The following is a 15,258-nucleotide window of genomic DNA, read 5'->3' as shown; positions in this document are numbered from 1 at the left end:
CACCCATTACTCACTGCCCACTAGTTAGTGGTTAATGCATCAAGTACCAGTGAGCAGGTCTCTGTCTATGGGCACCCGTCACATAAGTGGCAGTAGTAGTCAGGTGTCTGTCACTGATCACCAGTCACCAAACTTTGGGTGTCAGTCATCAGATTCAAACACAATTATTAGGTTCCCTTCTTCAAAGAGGGTGAGCAAAGATAGGATAATAAGCTTTGGTAGATGCAGCTGATTTCCATTGCTTTTAGCTCTTATTTGTCTTTGAGTCAGGCAACAGAGGAGGAAGATGTTTAGACCTTTGACCTTCTTCCATCATATCTGTGTTGGAGGGCTTCATACACTACCATCCTGTCCAGCTTTGAGGTGAATCTAAAATAGATCTTTATTGCTTCCACATGATGATGAGCTCTTAGTTGTGGTAGATGCAAAATGTGTTTCCAGAGGACTTGCTTACGTTCAACCTTTATTCTCCTTGGTGTCCCCATCTTGATTCTACCCTACAGGTCAGGTGGATGAGTAGGATGGTTATATCATTGACCTTCTAAATCTGAGTTTGAGGGCTTTGGACACTAGTATCCTCTCTAGTTTGGAATGCTCTCTGGGGTGTGGTGCAGTCTAGAATAGACCTTTAATTGCTTTAACACTCAGTGTTTTTTAGGTCTTTAATGCAGAAGTTGTCATGATGCCAAACAGTGGCATGACAGCAGAAGGGATGGTCTGTCCCTTCTTCTATGCTTCAGACTCCAGCTAAGGGTCCATTGCCTGCTTGGCCTCATAATCCCCCATCCTTGTACTTGTGTGTCTCCCAGGTAGAGATATTGGCAGGGACCTGGGCCCATCTCTCTGTTTAGTTCTTCTAGGCTTGTTAACTTAAGGATCATTATAAAATATTTACTAAAGTCTTCCATACTGGAATCATTGTCTTTCACTGCTTTGCAGAAATTTTAGGAGGCTGTTGCAAAGACATCAAGACACATGCTCAGTGGCTTATCCACTTCCTTAGAGATGCCACCTTGCAGGCATCAGAGGTTTGGCTGGACAAAAACCTTTTGAGGACCATCTTGTTTGTTGCAGAGACATTATTCAGAGAAATAATCCCTGCATTGTCCTTGACTAAAGAAATCAGCAAGACTGTTTTCTGGCCACAGTACTAGGCCTGGCTAAAACAACAAAGAAATACCCCCTGCCTGGAAGGTCAGTGGTTCCTCCTTTTAAATGTTTTAAGCAGTAGCTCCATCAGACCCATTTTAAAACTCCTTTCCACCTGACTTACACATGATTTACTTGCTGGAGGGTGAAATACAACAGAACCATCCTCTTTGTAATGGATAGAGGCAGCCAGCTCTAGCCATGTCTCCTTTTTTGATGCCCTATTTGGTTCCAGACTGCCCATTTTTGATGTCCTATTAGGTTCCACACTGGTAATTTTTTATGTCCTGTTAGGTTCCAGACTGGCCATTTTTTGGCCGGCTTGTTTGGATGTTACGGATGATGGTGTGAGCCTTTTCCACAATAAAGGAAGTTACCAGCTTAAGTTTTAGGGACCCTCCACCTCTTTCAGTGACTCCCATTCAGTTCCAACAGTCCCAACTGGTATCCCACAGAAAGAGGTGTACATACATATCATGAAGGGCACATTGGCAAGCAATTTTGCAGCCTACATTTTGAGGTGGATTGTTGAGATTGTTAAAAGAGCTTATTAGTCTCTCACTTAGATCTCTCTTTCCTGAAAATTAGAGCCCTTAACGTCAGGTCTTTAGCTGCATCTTGTGCCTTTTTGAATCATTCCTCTTTGAATGATGTCATGAACGTTGGGACATCCACAATAACATGCATGATCACTATTCTTAAATAAAAATCAAAAATCAAAACTTTCAGATATTCAGAAACAATGTAAAGTTTCTCAAGTGAAGATGCTGACCTGTTTTGTTGTTCCTTTTCTGAGGCAACACATGCCTCTGATCAGTGGTATACAAACAGTGTATGTGAAAATGTAAAATGAGATGCAGTGCAAAGAACTTTTGACAAATATTCATTTTACACATTTGGTCTGATTAATAAAAAATTTCAGAAATAACAATTTTACAAATTAATTGGCTTAATAAAGGATTTCAGAAATAAGCATTTTACACAATCAGTCAGGTTAATAAAGCATTTTAAAAATGAAATTATGGAGATTTTGAACCAATTTTGACTGAGATTCAAATGAGAATAAAAAGCAGGTGTTGTGGAGCAGACAGGTTGAAAGTCCCATTGTGTGTATTATTTCCTTTGCTTTTAGTGAACAAAATACATTGGAGTAAAAGAACATGTCTTATTTCTCTACTTGTAAAATGTATCACTTCTCAGCAAATAAAGAATGCAACTTCAGCCAATACACACAAGATGTACAGTCCTGAAACTTGATTGTGTGCCTTCAGCCAATACACACAAGATGTACAGTCCTGAAACTTGATCGTGTGCCTTCAGCCAATACACACAAGATGTACAGTCCTGAAACTTGATTGGGTGCCTTCAGCCAATTCACACAAGATGTACAGTCCTGAAACTTGATTGGGTGCCTTCAGCCAATACACACAAGATGTACAGTCCTGAAACTTGATCGTGTGCCTTCAGCCAATACACACAAGATGTACAGTCCTGAAACTTGATTGGGTGCCTTCAGCCAATTCACACAAGATGTACAGTCCTGAAACTTGATTGGGTGCCTTCAGCCAATACACACAAGATGTACAGTCCTGAAACTTGATCGTGTGCCTTCAGCCAATACACACAAGATGTACAGTCCTGAAACTTGATTGGGTGCCTTCAGCCAATTCACACAAGATGTTCATTTAAAAAACATGATCAATATGACATCAAACATAGGTATCAGTGCAGTATGAAACCTGATACTGACATGTGACAACATTGATGCACACCATCCAGCCATTCTTTGCCAGTATTTGTATGTCAGAATATGATTACAGTATATTTGAGCTTGACTAGAAAAGCTGTTCACCTGCCTCCAGAAGGACTTTGGTTTAGTTAATGTATGTGTAAGCAAGTATAACAGTGATACCTAGAGTTCATGGTTATGCCAAATATCTAGAGCAAAAATAAAGATTTTCTTGGATAAGATGAACATATATGCAAACTGCATAGACCCAGATCTACCATCACATAAAGTACACTCAGATCTGGATCTTTGTAGTTTGTTTAGCCTCATCAGTAGATAGCAGATCAGGCTCTATGTTGTTTGCACTTGGACCCAATTTATATGCAGTTATAAATGGTACTTTAGAAAGCAGTACAGTTAAGCATTAACAATCAAGAAATAGCTCATCAGATTGTCATCTGAGCAACAGTGATTGGAAGCAGATTTCCTTGAGGATTGTTTGAATCTGTTAAATAATCAGGATCTAAAATTCATTAAAAGGGTTGGGGACACTGGATTAATGGTGTTTCACTGTATACTTTGTGTTTGTTACAGCTATCAGTGATGAAGGACAAAAAGTTTGAGAACCCCCAGACCAGTAACCTATGCCAAGTCCTGGGGCATTGCCACCTAATCCGTCAACTCCTCTGGGAGGTAGAGAAAATTAATGCTCAGACAGCTGTACAGGATGATGATTTGAAATCAGTAAGTAACTTTATTATATACCCGCCTGTACATAATGTAAGGAATCATTTTCTTATGATCTGGTATAGACATCTATATCACCTGTACTTGATGCAAGGAATCATTTTCTTATGATCTGGTATAGACATCTATATCACCTGTACATAATGCAAGGAATCATTTTCTTATTACCGTATTTGTTGGGACACCATAAATTAATTTAAAAAGTAATTTTTTTGTGCACTGTATGTTCTGGGACACATTGTTTTTTTCGAGTCGTAAGTTGTGGGACACAATTTCAAATCATTCGAAAATTACATGTTGGAAAATGCACTCCAGCTGAAATTTTATTTAAAAAAAATATAAAACTGTACTTGAGATAAAACTCTTTAATCCACTGCAGCAGCATCTCATCAACACAATCCTTCTCCTGCACACGTACAATCTATTCTTTTGGTTCATGAATATTTTTTTTTAGCTTTCTCATACCATGAAAAATTGTTAGAGGTGACACACCACCTGAAGCGGAAACTCCAAGGACAAAAGTCATATTTTTTTCAAATTTGCACTAATCTTGCTAATTCTCACACTTTTGATGCCTATCTTGTTGTCAGTCCATCCAGGAATGCGATCAAAGTACACTAGAATGTCATCCATGTTAATGATCATATTGTCAGCGAAATGACCTGTTTCTCTTCTGGCCTTCACAAATTCATCACATGATTTAATTTTCTCCAGATCTTCTGGATAATGCTTTGTCATCGATGTTCGTGCACGAAGCACTATATTGTGTAACTTTAAAAACTGTTCAATTGTTTCACTTTATTTTCAAAATTTTCGTGAATAGTGGTGAAAAGGAACCAAAGTTAGCTTCCATATCTTGGCTGTCTTTGTGTATTCGAAGCTAAAAAATAAAAAATCGGCACACTTAATTGAATCCATAGTCGGCTTCCAAAGTCAGCTTGCTTTGTAATAAAAATAACCTTTGTCTTTGATGTCACATCGGTAAGTTCAAGGAAGTTTACTGCTGGCTGTCAGTTGTGTTTATTTACCACCAGGGCTTTTATGTGCTTGGCATCTGTAGTAATAATTAATACAAAGATGCACTGATGTCTGCGGGTAAATAGTAATGATACTTTTGTAACCCACGCCGGCAAAAAATTGTCACTTGCACAAGTGAATGTGTTTTCAAATAATGATTTTTATTTGTGAGATACTATCATACAGTAGACCTGGATATAAATTAATCTTGGCTATTTTGCACCTAACACCGTGCCATGCGTGAATGGCAGTTGTCTTCAGTATATCGGTTGATTATTTCCCTCTCGTTTGCGAAATCGTTTGCTTCTCTTCTGACCTTCACAAATTCATCACATGAATTTATTGTCTCCAAATATTGCTGGGTCATAGACATCTGTGCACAAGCACTATATTGTGTCACTTTAAAATTTGTTCCATTGTTGCAAATTTTTTCAAAATTCCCATGAATACATTTGAAAATGAACCCAAGTTTACTTCCATATCTCGGCCGTCTTTGTATATTTAAAAAAAAAATAATAATAAAATAATAAAAAATAGGCTCACTTCACAGAATCCATAGTCAGCTTCCAATGATGGCTTGCTTTGCAATAACATTTGTATTGATATCCTTTACAAAAAAAGTAATCCTACACCACCTATACGGATTTTGTGGAAATATTTTATTCTTTAATGCTCATGTTGATAAAAGGAATAAATGATAACAACACAAGGTTAGTTTCTTTCTTTTTATTATCAATTAAGCGTTTTATTTATCTATTTTATTGCAGGGCCCCAGCAAGCACAAATTCAATCCAAATTTATTTCGTTTCTTAAGTCTTGGGACATATGACCAAAGTGAAAAAAATGTTTCACCATAAATTCTAGGACAGGAAAAAAAATAATTATTTTATCGTGTCCCAACATATGTGGTAAATACGGTATTTTGTATGACATATATATTACCTGTACATGATGCAAGGAATCATTTTCTTATCTGGTATAGACATCTGTATCACTTACTATTGTTTTCCAATTCCATATGTTCATCTTTACCTGATAGAGTAGTCATGTGACCATATGTTGTGTTGTTTTAAGTAGGAGACCAGATTATCATTCACGTAGGGAATCCAGTCTTTCTTCCCTAGAGGGAAACCCAAGGTATAGATAGGATGCTCATCATTATCTCCTTTTATTACCTATTCTCATAACATTAATCTGATAAGAGAACATATTTGATGGAAGAAGCAAATTTTTGACTAAATTATGTTTTGTTGAGAATACTTACCTGATTACATTACTTAAAGACCGTCCCAATGACCCCACCCAGTGAGTATTCCTGTTGGTATATCACTCAGCTTAAAAACTAGTATCACTTGGTGGTGACTAGTTGTTGTATTTGGCAAGAGTTATTGCCCTTCATCTTATTAGATAGAAAGATGAATTTTCATTTTTGTAGTAGGGTTATATTTGGGAGGTAGCAAGCTTTCATCTCAACATTAAGGCCCCAATGCCGCCATCATGTGCAAAACATTGTATATGCCAAATCATCTGAACAATACTGCATCTTGAAAGATACTGGTCCCAAACAGAAATGTTTCATCACATTATGTTGGGTTGTCTTCATCCCAGGTTCACCCTTCAGCCTGTTTCAGTGGCCCAGCTGATCACAAATATTTACTAGTCTTATTTTTATCTAATGCACACTTTTCTTCTCAGATCCAGTTTAAAAAGTGTGCTTGCCTCTCTTCATTCCCATTTAAATCAGTTAGTGCACCACGTGCGAATGTTGTTATTAGTCACTGATGGAATTTGTCAAATGTATCACATCATTACTTTTGGAATACTCCTGAAAAAGAATGGAATTATGAGTTACTTCATTGGCTAAATCAAGTCGGTGGCACCTTTAATTCTAAACTGAATATTTGAACATCATTAAAACCTTACATCTTCATTAACAGTCTATATCAGACAGGTTTTTAACAAATGATTTCCTTCCTTGCTAACTTTTGAAAGAATTGTAAAATTTATGATAAATAGTGGCATTGGTGCTTTACTAATATTGTCATAGTTTACTTAGTATTTTCTTTTTCCACAGGTTGTTTTATTCCTGTGGTAGACCCTAAGTTTTCAATCACCATAGCTTTTTTCCTAACTATTCTTCAAACCAGCAACAAAACAGACAACAATTTTCTAATTTGGTGATTTTAAACATGAAGACATATGTAGATGATTTTGACCACATGTCAGGTTCCTGTTCCTCTTCATCAGATTCTTTTATGTATTTAGCAAAGTATCAGCTGTGTAATTATTTAAATGGTATTGGGCAAGAGAACTTGAACATGATGTATTGCTATGTAAGTTTTAGACCTTACAAGTTGTCAAGTTAACTGAATTTATTAATTAGTTTATCTTTCACAAGCAGGAACATTGTATTCTCGCATTACCAATGCTTGTCTTTGATTTTTAGAATTGTTACCTATTTTTGAGTATATCAACCATTAAGAAACAAAATTATTTGGCAGTATTGGTTAATCATAGCAATATGATTTTACACTATATAACTATATATTGTTTTGCTTTTGTATTATTTTACTCATAGCAAGTAAAAAAGGCAAGCTTTGAATTGCATTGCTTTTATAGCAAATTAGATATGTATGCCATTTTAGGTATTTTTAACATTATCAAGTCTAAAAACAAGTGTAAGAACAAGACCAATAATAACTTTAGCAATAATAAAAACAACATCTGCATTAATAATAATACTTATTATTTTTATTATGTTATTATTATTATTATTATTATTATTATTATTATTATTATTATTATTATTAAATTGTTCTTTGGGATAAAATAGGCTGCTCTTCACACTGCTAAAGCACCTTTCAGGTGCTGTCTGGAGATGATGATTGCCATGTCTTTTGTGGATTTTGTTAGAAACACTAAATATTAATCATCATTATTACAGTTATCATCATTATCATTATTACAATCTCATCATTATTACAATCATCATCACTAAGCACTGTTACAATCATCGTTATCACCACTGTTACAATCCTAATTATTATCATTATTAGAATCATCATCATCATCATTGCAGTTATCATTATTACAATCATCATCATCATTACTATTATAATCATCATCATTGTCATTATTGCAATCATCTTCATCATTAGTATTGCAGTCATCCGCATTATCATCATTATGCTCATCATCATCATTACAACCATCATCATCATCATTATCATGACTGTTACAGTCACCATCATCATTATTATAATCATCTTTAGTATTACAGTCATCATCATCATCATCATCATCATCATCATTACAACCATCATTACAATCAATTCATAATCATTACAGTCATCATCATCATCATCATCATTATAATCACCATCATCATTATTTCAGCCATCATCTATATCATCATTATTGCAATCATCATCATCATCATCACAGTTATAAACACCATCATCATTATCCTCATTATTACAACCATCATCATCAATAGTATGACAGGGATCATGCAAAGTTGTGGCCAAGTTCAGAACTGCTCAAGGAAGAATTTCTCTAGGAAGAATTGTATTACTTTGCTAATTGTTATTGCATTGTGCTAATTGTTGTTGTTGTTGTTGTAGGGTTTAACGCCATTTTTCAGCACACGATAGGCTATACATGGCGGCCAGTATTAATGGTGGAGGAAGAACCCGGGAAAACCCCCAGAAAGAACCACCAACCCACGAGAAGCTACTGGCAAGCTTTCTCACATACCCACATTGGCTGAATCCGTGACTCGAACCCATGCAGACAGAGGTGAGATGGCAGTTTTTCGTAACAGAGAGTGCTTTAGGCCACTCGGGGCCCCCATTGTGCTAATTGGTTGAAATGAATCTCTTGCATTGTGCTGTTTGGTTAATGTCAATCATGTCAGTGATATAAGGCTCACTTATGCTTATTGATTTACTATTTTAATTCTGTTTCAAATAACTGACTAACATCAATAAAAAAAAGTACACTGTGGGCTAACTTTGGATCTAATACATGTATGACAGCAGATGGCAGTTTATTAGATTTTTTAGGTTATTTTGTGATTGCTAGTATTTAGTTAAATTCACAGAATAAATATATATACATACCTGTGAATGATTTGTGATTCCATTGTTTCAGAGTGTTCTTGATCAGGTGCCAGGCAAGACACTTACAGAGAAGGTGGACAATGCTTGGATCCGACTCCAAACATTAACTAACTGTATTGTGGATGGCACGCTGGACAAACTTGCCGCAAACAAATCACCAGGAATAAAACAGGTACCCATATGCCATATACAAATAACTATGAAGTACTTTTGCCAATTGATCCGTTGACAACTCCACCCCAAAATACCAAATAGTCCAATAAAATGGATTCCTTCGTATGCACCTTTTCCTGACACTGACAAGCTAGGCATGGCTATAATGTTGTGGGAATCATGAATAATGTCAAAGTTTCATTTTTTTTTAAAAAAATAGAAGCTGATATCTTGATTTTTGTTTGAGCAAAGCAAATATAATCAGTATCAAAGTCTTGTGTTTGGTGTCGAATTTCATATTGATAACATAGTGCGGTTATTTCAAACTACATATCAATAACATGATGGGAAATAAACACATTTTTTCAAAAATTGATCTCATGTTATTATGGTAACTCAGATACTGTTTGAAAAAAAATTAAAATTGATAAGTTTAAAAGGATGGATGTATTAAGACACATGAACCCTAAAGTAATCACCTTTTGTGCCTGCCCATCTGTCCATCATTCCATATGACCTGTCCATCCATTCACTCTTCTTGTAACCAGCATAACTCTGCAACCATTATACATACTCTTCTGCCATCATGTAAGTGGATTGACTATTAAATTTGGCTGTGCCTTTAAAAGGTTTCATCATTTCAGTTCCAAGTTTTTGTCCTCCTGGACATAGAATTGATTGCCTGTCCACCTGACTTTGGTTTCTGCAGATAAACTTTTGCTATAATTTGTTGCATTTCAACCACGTTTGGCAGCAGCTTTATATTGATTTCATGAATGAGTTTGATTTAAATGAATGAGTCTGATTTAAATGAATGAGTTTGATTTTAATGAATGAGTTTGATTTAAATGAATGAGTTTAATTTTAATGAATGAGTTTAATTTAAAGTATGGCGGAACAGAAAACGTACATTTCATTCTGGCACAAATGAAACTCTTACAGCACAATAAACATGTTCCAGTCACTTTGGAAAATGCAACAATCCATCAAATTCCATTGCTTTTATTTAAATTTGGTGCTGACTTCCTTTGATAAAAGTTTTGTTTTTTTATTATTGAAAATTGTAGTCAGCTTTCTTTGATTTGCATGTGTTATTGAAATTACCACTGAAGGACAGCTTTGGAGGACCAAACAGATGTCTTCTTCTTGTAGCAGTGGCAATATAAAAAATTTATAGAACATTGATTGAGACTGAATTGTTTTTTCATTTGCTTAGAATTTATACAGATGGATTGGTGCTTCAGAGGTAATCAGTTTCAGCAAAACTTTTTTCTGTGTACATTTTGAAAACAAAAGGAATTATCCATCGTTTGGTTGATTGTATCAGTTACTATTCCTGCCTTCAGACATTGGTCGATTGTAGCTAGTCCCATTAGCATGACTATTGGTTTTTTGGTTATATTTTTGATATTGCTGTTAGTTGAGTGATGATGCCTTTCATGCATGCATCAGAAATTTAAGAAAAGGACAACAGTTATTCTGTTCTGATAGGGATTGCTACAGAAAATATGACTGTTCTGAAGGATTTAATTCTACAAGTGAAAAGAAGAATATTACTTACCATCCACATACAAAGGTCCAGTCTAAATAAATGTATTAATTACTAGCAAGGAGTGATAGTCCAACACTGTTTTTTCCAAGAGATCCATTATGAGATAATGCCTCTTCTGGTTGATCTTGTCTTCCAGAAATGTCAAAAATAAAAAAATAAACAAAATGCAGAGATCTCACTGCATACAGTACTCAGGCCAGATGTCAGAATAAGCCGATTATGATATATCTATGCACTGTTAAGATGGTTTGTCAATATGAACGAAGAATGTAATAAATCCCAGTGCATTTTATATATCAAGTTTATGGCTTCATTTCGTGGTGACTCTGAGTTTCATTACTCCAAACCCAAGTTTGTATATACAAGTTTAAACAGTCAATAATGTTGCCAAAAAAAAGTTCCCAGATGGTACATTGTTTTGCTAGTAAGGAAAATGGTTCACAGTTTGTGACATTGGTAAAGCCAGCCTGATCACTGAATAAACTTTTGCATGTTATTTTTTGTACTTCTAAGAAAATTTTTTGTTCTCTGTATATGAGAAAAATATATATACATAATATTGCATGAGCCACATCACGATCATCTTGTTCTAGAATTCATTCACAATCTCTTCCCCAAAATGATAATAAACTTTGTACATGTTACTTTTCATACTTTTAAGAAAGAAAACAAAATATTCTGTGTATGAGAAAAATACATGAATATAAAAGTTTGGGAGCCACACCAAAATCATATTATATACAAATTTGTGTCTATAACACATGCTATAGCAGGGTCACACTGTATGTGTTTCCCTTATGTTGTTGGGGTATCATATGTCATTTGTGTTCTGGTTATATATGAAGAAGGAATTGTGCACAATTGATAGACACTTTTACCAATCACCTTGATTACCTCGATGTTAAGACGATATTTTGTCACACAAAACATCATTTAATGCACTTAAAACTTAAATTTACTGCAGTACTAAGAGTAATCTTGACATGGACAACATTTGGTGTATACTCACATTGCTGGTAGCTATGATTATAACAAGTGTACCTGTAAACTTCATTTTGGCTTGTTTTTTCACTAGGTGGCCAGACATTGAGTTCACTTGTCTGACAAATCTGTCTTGAAGTATAACTTTCCGAGTTAGAATTAAATCTGTAAACGTACATTCAAAATTACATTTTTAAGAGTACATTTAAAATTATATTTTTAAGAGTACATTTAAAATTACATTTTAAGAGTGCATTTAAAATTACATTTTTAAGAGTACATTCAACATTAAATTTTTAAGAGTACATTTACAATTATATTTTTTAGAGTACATTCAAAATTACATTTTTAAGAGTACATTTAAAATTATACTTTTAAGAGTACATTTAAAATTACATTTTTAAGAGTACATTTAAATTAAATCTGTAAGAGTACGTTTAAAATCATGAGAGTTGGCTTCAAGTAATTTTGTAAAATATTTTGACAAATATCAGCCATTGCAGCATCAAACTGCATGGTTGCCATCACAAAATCTTTCATAAATAACTTATTGTACCGCTCCAGTGGCTTAGTGGTTAGAGCATCCGCCTCGGATGCAGGAGGTCTTGGGTTCAATCCCCGGCCGAGTCATACCAAAGACTTACAAAAATGGTACTAACAGCTGCCTCGCTTGGCGCTCAGCTTTAAGAGGTTAGTGTTAGGACTGGTCGGCCTGGTGTCAGGATAATGTGACTGGGTGGGACATCATGCTACATGTCTGCGGCATGATGACCCAGTGCTAGACATCACTATAAACTGCCACATTGCAGACATCATAGCGATATGACTGAAAAATTGTTAAAGCTACGTTAAAAATCTAAATGACACACACACACACATAAATATCTTATTGTATATCAAAACAATATTTCCATATAAACAAGAAATAGGCAATTCAAACATTGGTGTTTAAAGTATCTTACCACTGTTTTAGAATCTTGCTGTTATACCCATGCCAGCCTTACAGATGGCCTCGACTTGATATGTATTTTTAATTTTGACTATATGCTAGGATATTTTAGTTTATCATGTTCATGCATATGCATTTTCTATCTCGACTTTATAGATCCTTGAGAAGAAGGAAGGTCTTTTGAGAAAGCACATGATGGGCAAGAGAGTTAACTATGCTGCCAGATCAGTAATCTCCCCTGACCCCTGCATCAGCACCAATGAAATAGGTATCCCAGAGGTGTTTGCCAAGCGCCTGACATACCCCCAGCCTGTTACCCCATGGAATGTCAAAGAACTGCGCCAGGCAGTTATCAATGGTCCTGATGTCCATCCAGGGTATAATATAATGCTAGCTGTTCTGCATGCCAATGACATTTTATACCCATTTGCAGCAAATTAATTTAAAAATTATTTAAAAACTATAGAAAAACTTAAAACATATTTGTGTCCCACTGGCTTAAGCTGGGTTGTTGAACTTGTTACCATGTCTTGAAGGTAAGGCTATTTTTAAAGTTCATATTCAGTTCTATAAAGACACTTGAATGACTAGGGTTTTCAGCTTTTTGTTCACTTCATCCTCAACATATTGGACTCTATGTCAACTACATTCATCATGTGTAATTCAGTCATAAATAAGTCAGTTTTTCTGCATGAGAGACATATTTTCAGTTGTTTGTTTATTATCCCCTTTCATCTTTATCTTGAACTTTATTTGATCTTTACCTAAAAATTGGTATTTAGATACATCTTGATGAAAGAAACTGAACCAGACCTACATTATGTCACTGGGGGCCCCAAGTGGTCTAAAGCGCTTACCGTTACAGATCACTGCCATCTCACCTCTGTCTGCGTGTGTTCGAGTCTCAGGCTTGGCTAACGTGGGTACGTGAGAAAGCCTGCCAGTAGCTTCTTGTAGGTCGGTGGTTCTTCCTGGGGTTTTCCAGGGTTCTTCCTCTACCAATTATACTGGCCGCCATGTATAGCCTATCTTGTGCTGAAAAATGGCGTTAAACCCTACAACAACAACAACAACATTATGTCACTGTGACAAAATTTTTGTGCTTGTGTCATTTTTATTTTCAGCTTCATTGCATTCTTATTATACTAGCTCCTTTTCCATGTTCACACTAAAACTAGTATGTGGATACATCTCCACATGAAGTAACTTGGCCATACTGAACTAGGTAATTGTGACCAACTTTTCATGGTTGAGTGGTTTTGTATTTTCAGCTATTCATCAGCTACATACTCAATGTCTTGGACTCTATTTTAACAAACTCATGAAAATTTGAATGTGATTGCATCTCAAAGAAAGTACCTTAACCATAAAAAACTAGGTTGGTACGACACAAGTGTAATTATCGAAGAGTGACTTTTTTTGTTATATCCGTTATATCCGTTATATCTTCAGCCTTGTTTCAACTACACTCAAGGGTAACTCAACCAGATAAAACTAGGTCATTGTACTTGAGTGACCTTTTGTTGTGCCAATATGTTAATTGCATCCTCAATTTTTTATATCCTGTTTCCCTGTCACTTATGAAAATTGCAACATGGATACATGTCAGGGTGAATAATCCTACCATATAAAAACTATGCCATTGTGACTTCTCAGCCATTGGCTTTGGGTTCTAATACTACAATTTGGCAACAATAATACACAGAACCCTCACAGGTAAGGTTCTAACATTATAGTAGACCCTGTTGATAATTAGGTGTTTTATTTACCTCCCCTGGTAGACACCATTTGAGAATACAGGGAAAACCTATATGTGCACTGAAAAGTTTGTTAGCTTCTTTTGTCAAAGTGAGATGAACAAATTGTGAGTCACCATTTTCATTATTAAACCTTTTCTTGACATTACCATGTTATTGTCTGAAATTGATGACTAAACTTCCAGCCAGGGCTCGCTAAGTGCTTATAGACTAAGAATCAACATAAAGGCTAAAAAAAATCACACCCTTATTGGTAGAATACAATCTTTGTTGTTTTCTTTACAGTTAATTAAACTACAGGCCAAGTTGACTAGGTAATCCATTAAATCCTATCTGTCCAGTGGCCTAGTGGTTATAGCATCTGCCTTGGATGCGGGAGGTCATGGGTTCGATCCCCGGCTGAGTCATACCAAAGATTTACAAACATTGTACTAACAGCTGTCTCGCTTGGCGCTCAGCATTAAGAGCTTAGTGTTAGGACTGGTCGGCATGGTGTCAGGATAATGTGACTGGGTGGGACATCATGCTACAAGTCTGTGGCGTGATGCCCCAGTGCTAGACATCACTATAAACTGTCACACTGCAGACATCGTAGCAATATGACTGAAAAATTGTTAAAGCTACATTAAAAAGCCAAATCACACACACATATCCTATCTGTGCCAATTTTAGGATATATGTATGGTAAATGAGTTCTAAAGTGTCTTTATGAGCTCAGATTTGAGTCAACAAACTAGTGTGAATAATGATTATTGCATTTTAATTTGCTGTCCTTTTAAAGAAAGTTCATTTTAGGAAAGTCCATTTAGATTGGAAGATCTGTTTTTTGGGGGGTTCTACCTGTCATAGACCAGAAAGGCCTTTAGCACAAGATTTTATTGCTGTTCCTCTTAAACTACCTGGAGGATTGCCATGAAACTTTACATCCATATTCTTTCCAAGGTCTAAATTTTCCCACCACCATGTCTTCTTGTTGCCATTGTCCAGCTTTGTTGTCATGCCCTACTTAAATTATCAGAGATTCATCAGTAACATGATTCCTTGCTTTTTTTTTACTTTGTCGTACACAAGTTATCGAGAGAGGTATAACTGGACCAAACTAT

The 15,258-nt window shown here is 35.6% G+C and overlaps 1 protein-coding gene across 1 annotated transcript in view; it reads left to right on the top strand.

The window, feature by feature from the left end:
* The window catches only part of LOC149807187 (DNA-directed RNA polymerase I subunit RPA1-like), a 125,458-nt gene that overhangs the window by 22,333 nt on the left and 87,867 nt on the right, over positions 1-15,258 (top strand). Inside the window, exons 7-9 of the mRNA XM_089963294.1 lie at positions 3,473-3,622; positions 8,795-8,935; positions 12,555-12,775. Of these exons, the coding sequence (XP_089819420.1) occupies positions 3,473-3,622; positions 8,795-8,935; positions 12,555-12,775 (512 nt within the window). The remainder of the gene's footprint in view (positions 1-3,472; positions 3,623-8,794; positions 8,936-12,554; positions 12,776-15,258) is intronic.

This window comes from Sinohyriopsis cumingii, chromosome 1, assembly GCF_028554795.1.
Source record: "Sinohyriopsis cumingii isolate HCF-2022 chromosome 1, ASM2855479v2, whole genome shotgun sequence".
Lineage (NCBI taxonomy): Eukaryota > Metazoa > Mollusca > Bivalvia > Unionida > Unionidae > Sinohyriopsis > Sinohyriopsis cumingii.
Note: the sequence above shows the minus strand (reverse complement) of the source record. Positions and strands in the feature narration are given on the sequence as shown.